This window comes from Oncorhynchus mykiss, chromosome 8, assembly GCF_057628025.1.
Source record: "Oncorhynchus mykiss isolate SJ-2025 chromosome 8, ASM5762802v1, whole genome shotgun sequence".
Taxonomy (NCBI): domain Eukaryota; kingdom Metazoa; phylum Chordata; class Actinopteri; order Salmoniformes; family Salmonidae; genus Oncorhynchus; species Oncorhynchus mykiss.
The window spans coordinates 80,243,841-80,256,868 of NC_143029.1; the positions used below are offsets into that span (position 1 = coordinate 80,243,841).

General features: G+C 45.5%; 1 protein-coding gene across 2 annotated transcripts in view; it reads right to left on the reverse strand.

The window, feature by feature from the left end:
* Positions 1-1,434: 1,434 nt before the first annotated feature.
* The window catches only part of LOC110530698 (leucine-rich repeat and immunoglobulin-like domain-containing nogo receptor-interacting protein 3), a 112,451-nt gene continuing 100,857 nt past the window's right edge, over positions 1,435-13,028 (reverse strand). For both annotated transcript variants that reach the window (XM_021613944.3, XM_021613943.3), the window contains 3 exons: positions 4,597-5,242; positions 3,712-4,455; positions 1,435-3,553 (listed from right to left, as the gene is read on the reverse strand). In XM_021613944.3, coding sequence (XP_021469619.2) covers positions 2,981-3,553; positions 3,712-4,455; positions 4,597-5,148 — 1,869 coding nt within the window. In that variant the 5' untranslated portion in view covers positions 5,149-5,242 and the 3' untranslated portion in view covers positions 1,435-2,980. The remainder of the gene's footprint in view (positions 3,554-3,711; positions 4,456-4,596; positions 5,243-13,028) is intronic.

Sequence of the window (13,028 nt, forward strand, 5' to 3'; positions counted from 1 at the left end):
TTCTGTACAGTACAGTATATGACTCTGAGTGAGAACCTTTGTGAAGGTGAGTCTGTTATGTACAGTACAGTATATGACTCTCAGTGAGAACCTTTGTGAAGGTGAGTCTGTTCTGTACAGTACAGTATTTGACTCTCAGTGAGAGCCTTTGTGAAGGTGAGTCTGCTCTGTACAGTGCAGTATATGACTCTGAGTGAGAACCTTTGTGAAGGTGAGTCTGTTATGTACAGTACAGTATATGACTCTGAGTGAGAACCTTTGTGAAGGTGAGTCTGTTATGTACAGTACAGTATATGACTCTCAGTGAGAACCTTTGTGAAGGTGAGTCTGCTCTGTACAGTACAGTATATGACTCTCAGTGAGAACCTTTGTGAAGGTGAGTCTGTTATGTACAGTACAGTATATGACTCTGAGTGAGAACCTTTGTGAAGGTGAGTCTGTTATGTACAGTACAGTATATGACTCTCAGTGAGAACCTTTGTGAAGGTGAGTCTGTTATGTACAGTACAGTATATGACTCTCAGTGAGAACCTTTGTGAAGGTGAGTTTGTTATGTACAGTACAGTATATGACTCTCAGTGAGAACCTTTGTGAAGGTGAGTCTGTTCTGTACAGTATAGTATATGACTCTCAGTGAGAACCTTTGTGAAGTTGAGTCTGTTATGTACAGTACAGTATATGACTCTCAGTGAGAACCTTTGTGAAGGTGAGTCTGTTATGTACAGTACAGTATATGACTCTCAGTGAGAGCCTTTGTGAAGGTGAGTCTGTTATGTACAGTACAGTATATAACTCTGAGTGTGTTCTGACTTCCAGGCTGCTCCCCCTGGCAGCTCTGTAGAGGTCAGTTATTTTCCCAGCACAGCCCATGGCAGTAGGAGAGAGCAGTGTAAGAGGGAGGTTAGAGAGATGAGGCTTAGGCTCCTCCCATCCACCTTTCTCTTCCCACATCCCTCCCTACTGGCAGTGGTAGGGTAGTACTATTATTGGAAGGTTGGAAAGAGGAGGCATGGACATACTCCCTCTCCACTCGTCCCACAGTCCCCACATCTCCCCCCTGCCCTGGGCTGTGTTGGTTGTCACGGTTACCATGTGGCCTCATGTTCGCTGCGCTTGGCTTTCCAAACAAACCCTTGGGGCGTCAGGCCGTCATGGCAACCGTCGGCCAGTGCGCTTGGTCCAACTCACACAGCTAACCTCGTCGCAAACGGTCACTTCTGAAAGTGAAGTGGGCCCCATTTAAATGTTCAGAATATACTTTATTTTGATGTGTATATGATGTGGTATTTAAAAACAGATCGGCCAAAGTGTCTTCTGATATTTTTTCCCCATAAATGTTATTAGGTCAAATGATTGAAATAGGTTTCATGCGTTTATCTGGAGGGGCCTTGATGGTGTCTTATAAATGTGACAATTGAAATCATATCCCAAATGTCTTACAAAAATGGCTTGTTTTTATTCAATATTGTAATCTTATTACTCATACAACATACTCTAAATTGCAATACTTACATGCTATTGCAATATTTCTCAGAAAGGCAGAATTTAAGAAAGCAAGGCAAGAAATTCTGTGATTAGTTGATAGCCATGTCTCTCCATGGGCTATGACGAAAGGGACTACAGATACAACCAGAAATGACTTTTTTTTTACAGCAGATTAGGAGAGCGTTTTATCTAACCATAACTTCTGGTCATGGCTGTACTCCCCCTAGTCAGAACTATGCCCTGTGTGCAATGACCACTACAAGTGCATAGCTCCAGGAAGTCCTTTTCACTTTCTGTGAGAGAGGCATAACTATGATCATTCCACAGCACAGTAATCACCCAATAAGAGATCACACTAAATTCTTAACTTCTATAATTCTTATCAAGCTAAATGGTAATGTTATATTTTTTTCTCCAAAATACCCCTTTAGTGATCTAGTTGAACTCCCCTTATCAAGCTAAATGGTAATGTTATACTTGAGTGATCTAGTTGAACTCCCCTTATCAAGCTAAATGGTAATGTTATACTTGAGTGATCTAGTTGAACTCCCCTTATCAAGCTCAGTAGCTAGGTTTACATCCAATTGGCGACCGATTTTCAAGCGAATATTCTAAGATCTACATAAAAACAATATGTGCATTTTCTCACCAGAGATGTGTTTCCGTCAAATGTACTTGTTGAGGATAAAAAGCTGTGCGTGATGAAGTAGCGCACATAAAAACAACGTTTGCAGTTAAATTCCCATGTTTTCCGTCGCATTGTTTAACTCGAATGATGGTTTTCTCACCCCGAAAAATTAGCGTTATATAGCGTCTATTGGTTCTTGCTGTCTAGCCAACAGCTCGCAGATACAATGTGGGTATAGTTTACATGATGAGATTATTATGGACGAAAGAGTGAGATTCTTTTTATTTGTCAAACAGCAGCCAAGCATCGATCATCATGGTACCAGAATAAGACCGTCAACATTAAATGGAAAGGAGCATCAAGCTCATCACCTTGTACTTTCATCACCCTGTGAAGTTCATCATCATTTAGAATTAATTTAATCTGTAGCCTAATAAACTGCGTTCTTTCCTGACAAGTAGTACTGGGAGGACCACACAACATGTCATCGCGTGACTCAGACACAAAAGATCCCACCTCGTCTAGCGTATTTATTTTTGTCGACATTTGGAAAGTTTGAAACCAACAAATGTTTCCATCAGGCCTGGCATGATATATTTTATCCGACATGTACTTTACTCGTATAAACAAACGGGTTGGATGGAAACCTGGTTAATGACAATGTTATATTTGTTTGCAAATATAAACGGAACGTTGTACCACGAGCTGAGTAAAACCAGTAGGAGGCCGTGAGGTCAAAGGTCATCATGTTTTTTCCACTCAAACCGAATCTGGTCCTGGTGAATACCAGCCATGTGTGAATACTGTATGCATTTTATTTTTATTTCTTTCTTTACTTTCTTACTAGTGGCCCCTGGCTGCATGGTATCATATCATCTTCATGTTGAATTTCCGGGCCCCTCCGGCACCACCCACCGCCGCCGGCCCCTCGGCCTTCCGGAAAGGGGTCTCGACGGTGAAGTTGTTCTTACGCTGGCCCCGCCCCCGGCTCCATGCAAACAACAACAGGAAACAGAAAAGCACCACGCCCAGGAAGGTGATGCAGCCCATCGCTGTGGAGACCAGTATGGTGGTCAGGTCCAGGGTGAACTTGAGGAAGACGCGAGTGCTATTCAGGTTTGTGTCGTTGAAGAACTCACCGCCGTACATCGAGCGGTTGGCGAAGAAGGCCGACGAGGCATCCAGCGGCGCGCCCCGAACCGTGAGCATCGCAAAGTAAGTGTCATTGCCCCCGGCATTGCTGGCGATGCACATGTAGGTGCCGCTGTCGGTGACCTGAGCATAGCGGATCTCCAACGTCCCTCCTGGGAGGACGGTGATGCGGCCATTGCTCTTGGCTGTGATTAGTCGGCGCTGAGGGGAGATCCACATGATATTGGGGGCGGGCTCTCCCACGGCACTGCAGAGGAAACTTACTGGCTGGCCCTCACGAGCTGTCACCTTGGAGGAATGAATTAATGGATAAATGAATGAATGAATTAAGCATTAGGTACAAAACTGAAACAGGCATCGAAGCTGTCATACTACATATCAATGTGTACCTACACTGTAGTTACATTATGATCACATGTACTGCAAAGTGGGATAACAACTCTTACCTGTTGAAGCTTGCGGTTGCGTATCTTGGGCTTCTGGCAGGTGAAGTGATCAAAGAGCGCTGAGTCGGTGAAGGTGCTGAGGCTGTTCCCCTGCACCTCCACCGGCCCAGCGCACACAGGCACCCTGCCGTCAAAGTTGAGGGTCTTGCGTCTCTGCAGGATCCACAACAAACGGCAGTCACACAGCAGTGGGTTCCCATCCACCCGCAGCGTCTCCAGGCTGTTTACAGAGTGGAACGATCCCTCCTCCAGAGTCTGGAGGTCATTGGAGGAGAAGTTGAGGACCCGGATCTGTCTGAGGCCTCCCAGGGAGTGGGGCTCCACCGTAGCCAGGCCCGTGTTCACCATGATCAGCTCTTTGAGCCTCAGCAGGTCCCTGAAGGCCCAAGGCTCCAGGGTGGTGATGGGGTTGTAGGACAGGTTGAGATGGGTGAGGTGGATCAGGTTTCTGAAGGAGGACGAGGGGACGGAGGTCATGTTGCTGTTGGTGATGGACAGCCAGTACAGGTCCAGACCCTGGAAGCTCAGGGGGGAGATGTATTCCAGGTAAGGCCAGTTGTCGATCTCCAGCCCCCGGAGGTTGGCCAGCTTACGGAAGTTATGGTCCTCCAGGGCGGGGATGCTGAGCTGGCGTAGTCGCAAAGTGACCAGGCTGCGTAGGTAGGACAGCGTCTGGCCAGAGATGGAAGTCAGGTTGCAGCGTTCAATGGTCAGATCCTCCACCCCTAGCAGGCCAGAGAAGGCCTTCAAACACAACAAAATCCAATTTGATTAGTTGTGAGCTCCAATCTTGGAAACATAGAAGAATCAATAAAATATTATAGACAGATCAGGAACAACATAGTGCTTGAAAAATTAATGATCAAATGGATAACAGCTCAATACCTCATGAGAGATGTAGACCAGGTCATTGTCTCCCACCTCCAGGTGTCTTAGACTCCTCAGGTCCTGGAAGGTGTAGTCCAACAGAATAACCAGCTTGTTCTCACTCAGGTCCAGCGTGGTCAGGTTGACCAGCTTGGCGAAGGCCCCCATGGGTACAAGTTTCAACTGGTTCGCCCTCAGCCGTAACACCCGGAGGCTCTGCAGGTTGGCGAACGCGTTGGGCTCCAGTGTGGCAATGAGGTTCTCACTCAGGTCCACTTCTTCAAGGTGCGGATACGGCGCCAGGTCACCCATCTCCACCCAGCGGAGACGGTTCCGGCTGAGGTCCAGGAGGCGAGTTTCCGTGGGGATGCCCTCTGGGATGCCGGTGAGCCGCCGCCGCTGGCACAAGACGGACCGGATTTGGGCCGAGCACTCGCACCGTGGAGGGCATGCCTGGCAACAACCTGGCAGTAGGGTTGTCATGGTAACCAGCAGCAGGACCGGCCCCCAGCGACTCAGCCACCGCCATGGTGACAGGGACTGCCCACTGATGCCCGGGGAGCCAGTCATGGCCCTGGTGGTCCTGATCTGACTCCTAGCCTATCACAGGCTGGGTCAGTGCTGACTCCTAGCCTATCACAGGCCGGGTCAGTTTACCACACACCTATAGAGAGAGGGAGACAGAGGGACGAGAGGTTAGTGAGAAGAGTGGGAATAGAGAGAAGGAGTAGAGGAGTAGAGAGTAGAAAGGGAGCAAATGTGGGAGGAGAAGGTAAATAAAGAGATGAGGTTAAAGAAAGAGGGAACGAGGGAGAAAGGAGAAGGGAGGGCTGAGGTGAAATTTAGAAGAGAGGAGTGGAAGGAATAATGTACAGAGATAGAAGAGAGGATGAAGAGGGGAGAGGGCAGAGAGGAAGACCAATGGAGGTATTTTAAAACACCTATCAACCAACACATGCTCATAAAAATGCAGTTCGGTATGCTGAATAATCCATGCTCCCTACAACTGTCATGAAAGAGCTGGTTAGAGCGTTGGGCCAGTAACCGAAAGGTTGCTGGATCAAATCTCCGAGCTGACAAGGCAAAAATCTGTTCTTCTGCCCCTGAACAAGGCAGTTAACCCACTGTTCCCCGGTAGGCCGTCATTGTTAACTGACTTGCCTAGTTAAATTAAGGTTAAAAAGATGTCATAAAAATGCCATTCAGTACCCAGAATAATCCATGCTCCCTACAACTGTCATGAAAGAGCTTAGACATGTCACCAAGAGCTTAGACTGACACCATGACATTGCAGGCACACTATTCTGCTGACAATATTTAAGATGATGGAAGACACTTGTTCATTAATCAATGAGTGTAGCAGCAGAACTAGGGCATTGGGAGTCACGTGAGTGAGAAGCATCCCGTCTGAATTCATGCATGTTTCCTCCCCTTCTCTCCTCCTTGGCATGTGCTCTGTTCTCACCTCGACACACCAATGACGCCATGCAGAGAGACAACAGGGTTTGCCTGAAAACCATCCCTCCGATGCCTGTGAAAGGCTTGTCAAATTCATGTCACTATGAGTCATTGTGTGGGAAAGTGTGTGTATGTTTCTGTCCGTGGGTCTTTCTGTGTGTAGGATGTGTCATTCCCTTTGAATAAATGAAAAAAAGCATTTTAGTTTTCTTCTCCACTAACATGAGATGAAAAGCTGATGCTTAAACATTCCTTGATGCAACCTGTCAAGTCTCCCACGCAATGTTGTCATCGAGTGATTTTTCAGAGGACACCTGCCAAAAGGTCCAGAACGTTCACCATCACTAATACACCCACACAAGTGCACACCCACACACACGCACACGCACACACGCACAAAGGAGGTTCAACATTATTGATTGGCTTGCTGAAGTAGAGCGCGAGACCCCAGGGTTAACCCTTTCACTGTAGAACGACCAGACCCGTGTGATGGTACGTGTGAAAGGGTTAACAAGATAGAACAGAAGATAAAGATAAAACAGGTAGAGTTAAAGAGCCACACTAAGTAACTTATTATAAAAGAACCACTTAAGAGATACTAAATATATTCTCTAAATTCTAAAGGTTGCTATTTTAAAAGATTGAAGGGTTGATAATTCACCGTATCATATTCACTGTTTTCAGCTGTGAAACACCATGAAAGAAGCAGACATTAAACCAAAGTCTGCGCTGCTTTAAAAGTGTGAATTTTAAGATGAATGAGAAGAAGAAGTTCATATAACACATCACAGGGCCTTTCCTGGAGGGATGTTAAAAAGCACTCTGAAGATTGGTTGTTTTTCAGGCAGAGCTAAACAGATGAATAATACATGTTCTAGTTGGTGTTTATTGGGCGCCGTTCTGGGGTTGAGTCACGGGGCGAAGAGCCACACTCTCCCTTCTGGGGTTGAGTCACGGGGCGAAGAGCCACACTCTCCGTTCTGGGGTTGAGTCATGGGGCGAAGAGCCACACTCTCCGTTCTGGGGTTGAGTCACGGGGCGAAGAGCCACACTCTCCGTTCTGGGGTTGAGTCACGGGGCGAAGAGCCACACTCTCCGTTCTAGGGTTGAGTCACGGGGCGAAGAGCCACACTCTCCGTTCTGGGGTTGAGTCACGGGGCGAAGAGCCACACTCTCCGTTCTGGGGTTGAGTCACGGGGCGAAGAGCCACACTCTCCGTTCTGGGGTTGAGTCACGGGGCGAAGAGCAACACTCTCCGTTCTGGGGTTGAGTCACGGGGCGAAGAGCCACACTCTCCGTTCTGGGGTTGAGTCATGGGGCGAAGAGCAACACTCTCCGTTCTGGGGTTGAGTCACGGGGCGAAGAGCCACACTCTCCTCTGTCTCTGTCTCAAAGAGATGAAAAACATTCCCTTTTTGCACAGTTATTTCCTTTATACTATTTTATTGCAACTATGATTAAAAACGGTATAAACAGAGTTTGAACTTTGGGCAAGCAGAGTTCCACCACTTTTGGATGAGAGACAACGCTCACTGGATATTGCTTTTCCTCTAACTAAAATTAATTGCTATACCCTTTTCTGTCAAATTATCACGGAAAAAACAATTACATTTGTGGATTTGTATTAGATTACAGTATAGGCATTCTGAATATCAACAAACTTCAAACCCAATCAACATTTTCCTTAGATGAGGAGGAAATTTGAGGTAGGATTACGAGGTGCATGTTCTACATGATATCATATGCTGTACATGCCATATATGCCATATATTCTCTAAGGTTCCTAGAGATTTAAGACAGAGAATGTATATCCTCCACATTTACTATTAATAGCCTGCTTTCCATACAGAGGCATTGGTAAACCCACACAGATTGTGTAACACACACACACAGACACACACACACACACACACACACACACACACACACACACACACACACACACACACACACACACACACACACACACACGTCCCCTCCCCTGTCAAAATAAAGCACAGCCCGCCAGCTGCAATACTGTATTTGAAGGGTCTGGATCAGTGTTTCCCAAACCTTTTATAGTCCCGTACCCCTTCAAACATTCAACCTCCAGTTGTACCCCCTCTAGCACCAGGGTCAACGCACTCTCAAATGTTGTTTTTTGACATCATTGTAAGCCCGCTACACACACACTTTACAATACATTTATTAAACATAAGAATGAGTGTGTAAGGGTTTTCCTGTGGTGAAGTAGAGGCGGACCAAAACGCAGCGTGGTTATATTGATTCATGTTTAATAAACAAAGATAAACATGAACACTACAAAACAATAAACGTGGAAAACCAAAAACAGCTCTGTCTGGTGCAAAACACAGAGACAGGAACAATCACCCACAAACACACAGTGAAACCCAGGCTACCTAAGTATGATTCTCAATCAGAGACAACTAATGACACCTGCCTCTTATTGAGAAACATACTAGGCCGAAACATAGAAATACCCAAAACCTAGAAAAACAAACATAGACTGCCCACCCAACTCACGCCCTGACCATACTAAATAAATACAAAACAAAGGAAATAAAGGTCAGAACGTGACAGCGTGTGAGTTTTGTCACAACCCGGCTCGTGGGAAGTGACAAAGAGCTCTTATAGGACCAGGGCACAAATAATAATAATAATCAATAATTTTGCTCTTTATTTAACCATCTTACATATAAAACCTTATTTGTTAATTGAAAATGGTGAATAACTCACCACAGGTTAATGAGAAGGGTGTGCTTGAAAGGATGCACATAACTGCAATGTTGGGTTGTATTGGAGAGAGTCTAAGTCTTAAATATTTTTCCACACACAGTCTGCGCCTGCATTTAGTTTTCATGCTAGTGAGGGCTGAGAATCCACTCTCACATAGGCACATGGTTGTAAAGGGCATCAGTGTCTTAACAGCGCAATTTGCAAAGGCAAGATACTCTAAGTGCAGCCTAGTCCAGAAATCTGGCAGTGGCTTCTGATTAAATTCAATTTTCACAGAACCCCTTGTTGCAATTTTGAGGCTCTTGTTCAGATATTGGTAAGTGGACTGGAGGCAGGGCATGAAAGGGATAATTGCGCACCCGACTCACTCAGGCGCTTCGCTATATCCCATTTGACATTGTCCGTAAGCTTGAGTTCATTTGAGCACAATGGCCTGTTAGGCCTGTTAACGGGCGGCAGGGTAGCCTAGTGGTTAGAGTGTTGGACTAGTAACCGAAAGTTTGCAAGTTCAAATCCCCAAGCTGACAAGGTACAAATCTGTCCTCCTACCCCTGAACAGGCAGTTAACCCACTAGGCTGTCATTGAAAATAACATTTTGTTCTTAATACTTCTAATGGCTGAGTAGCTTGGATGAATAAGGTGCCCAGAGTAAACTGCCTCCTACTCAGAAGCTAAGATATGCATATTATTTGGATAGAAAACACTCTGAAGTTTCTAAAACTGTTTGAATGATGTCTGTGAGTATAACAGAACTCATATGGCAGGCAAAAACCAGTAAGTGGAATATCTGAGGTTTGTAGGTTTTCAACTAATTGCCTATCGAAGATACAGTGGGATATTGGTCATCTTGCACTTCCTAAGGCTTCCACTACATGTCAACAGTCTTTAGAACCTTGTTTGATGCTTCTACTGTGAAGTGGGGGCGAATGAGAGGGGAATGAGTCAGAGGTCTGCCAGAGAGCCACGAGCTGGCCACGCTCGTTCAGGTGAGAGCGAGCTCTGTTCCATTGCATTTCTGAAGACAAAGGAATTCTCCGGTGGGAACATTATTGAAGATTTATGTTAAAAACATCCTGAAGATTGACTCTATACATCGTTTGACATGTTTCTACGGACTGTAACGGAACTTTTTGACTTTTTGACTGCTCCTAGTGATCGCGCGTCATGAATTTGGATTTGTGAACTGAACGCGCTAACAAAAGGAGGTATTTGGACATAAATAATGGACATTATCAAACAAAACAAACCTTTATTGTGGAACTGGGATTCCTGGGAGTGTATTCTGATGAAGATCATCAAAGGTAAGTGAATATTTATAATGCTATTTCTGAATTCTGTTGACTACACAACATGGCGGATTATCTGTTTGGGTTGTTTTGGCCGTACTCAGATTATAGCATGGTGTGCTTTTCCATAATTTAAAAAATAAATCTGACACAGCGGTTGCATTAAGGAGAAGTGTATCTAGAATTCTGTTCATATTAGTTGTATCTTTTAGCAATGTTTATTATGAGTATTTCTGTAAATTGATGTGGCTCTCTGCAAAGGTTAGTGATTAATTTATCTCTATTTGTGCTTTTTATGACTCCTCTCTTTGGCTGTTTTTCTGTGACTTGGCTCTGACCTAACATAATTGTTTGGTTTGCTTTAGCTGTAAAGCGTTTTTGAAATCAGACACTGTGGTGGGATTAACAAGAAGTGTATCTTTGAAATGGTGTAAAATACTTGTATGTTTGAGGAATTTTAATTATGAGATTTCTGTTGTATTGAATTTGGCGCCCTGCACTTTCACTGGCTGTTGTCATATCGATCCCATAAGCGGGATCTAAGCCCAAAGACTGACTTGCCTAGTTAAATAAAGATAAAAACAAACAAAAATTAGTGCAGCCAGCTGGAGACATAATGTCATTATATCCCAATAAAAACATTTGCACATCATACATATGGAAATTTAACTCAAATCAGACCCAACCGAGCTACAAGGCAGTGAAAATATTGCTGAGAAAACTTCCCTACAGTTTCTGTCTGGTCCTACTCATTAGTGAGCTGTGGGTCAGTTTGACAGCTGGTTCCACCACCTGCACACACGCTCACGCACGCACACCCACCCACCCACCCACACACACACACACACACACACACACACACACACACACACACACACACACACACACACACACACACACACACACACACACACACACACACACACACACACACACACACACACACGCGCACGCACACGCGCACGCACACGCGCACACACCGCCCCACTGTGCTCATTTGTTGGCCCTGGGTCCCTAAACTCACACAGTATTCAGCATTTAACACCGGTTCAGATGTTAAGACTTCAGCTGAGAGAGATGAGAGGGGCAAGTGGAGCAGACACACCACTAGTCCCCAAACACACAGAACAGCATGATGTCCAGACACACCACTAGTCCCCAAACACACAGAACAGCATGATGTCCAGACACACCCCTAGTCCCCAAACACACAGAACAGCATGATGTCCAGACACACCACTAGTCCCCAAACACAAAATCAAATCAAATCAAATTTTATTTGTCACATACACATGGTTAGCAGATGTTAATGCGAGTGTAGCGAAATGCATGTGCTTCTAGTTCCGACAATGCAGTAATAACAAGTAATCTAACTAACAATTCCAAAACTACTGTCTTGTACACAGTGTAAGGGGATAAAGAATATGTACATAAGGATATATGAATGAGTGATGGTACAGAGCAGCATAGGCAAGATACAGTAGATGGTATCGAGTACAGTATGTACAAATGAGATGAGTATGTAAACAGTGGCATAGTTTAAAGTGGCTAGTGATACATGTATTACATAAGGATACAGTCGATGATATAGAGTACAGTATATACGTATGCATATGAGATGAATAATGTAGGGTAAGTAACATTATATAAGGTAGCATTGTTTAAAGTGGCTAGTGATATATTTACATCATTTCCCATCAATTCCCATTATTAAAGTGGCTGGAGTTGAGTCAGTGTCAGTGTGTTGGCAGCAGCCACTCAGTGTTAGTGGTGGCTGTTTAACAGTCTGATGGCCTTGAGATAGAAGCTGTTTTTCAGTCTCTCGGTCCCAGCTTTGATGCACCTGTACTGACCTCGCCTTCTGGATGATAGCGGGGTGAACAGGCAGTGGCTCGGGTGGTTGATGTCCTTGATGATCTTTATGGCCTTCCTGTGACATCAGGTGGTGTAGGTGTCCTGGAGGGCAGGTAGTTTGCCCCTGGTGATGCGTTGTGCAGACCTCACTACCCTCTGGAGAGCCTTACGGTTGAGGGCGGTGCAGTTGCCATACCAGGCGGTGATACAGCCCGCCAGGATGCTCTCGATTGTGCATCTGTAGAAGTTTGTGAGTGCTTTTGGTGACAAGCCGAATTTCTTCAGCCTCCTGAGGTTGAAGAGGCGCTGCTGCGCCTTCTTCACGATGCTGTCTGTGTGAGTGGACCAATTCAGTTTGTCTGTGATGTGTATGCCGAGGAACTTAAAAGTTGCTACCCTCTCCACTACTGTTCCATCGATGTGGATAGAACACACAGAACAGCATGATGTCCAGACACACCCCTAGTCCCCAAACACACAGAACAGCATGATGTCCAGACACACCACTAGTCCCCAAACACACAGAACAGCATGATGTCCAGACACACCACTAGTCCCCAAACACACAGAACAGCATGATGTCCAGACACACCACTAGTCCCCAAACACACAGAACAGCATGATGTCCAGACACACCACTAGTCCCCAAACACACAGAACAGCATGATGTCCAGACACACCACTAGTCCCCAAACACACAGAACAGCATGATGTCCAGACACACCACTAGTCCCCAAACACACAGAACAGCATGATGTCCAGACACACCCCTAGTCCCCAAACACACAGAACAGCATGATGTCCAGACACACCACTAGTCCCCAAACACACAGAACAGCATGATGTCCAGACACACATCTAGTCCCCAAACACACAGAACAGCATGATGTCCAGACACACATCTAGTCCCCAAACACACAGAACAGCCTGATGTCCAGACACACCACTAGTCCCCAAACACACAGAACAGCATGATGTCCAGACACACCACTAGTCCCCAAACACACAGAACAGCATGATGTCCAGACACACCACTAGTCCCCAAACACACAGAACAGCATGATGTCCAGACACACCCCTAGTCCCCAAACACACAGAACAGCATGATGTCCAGA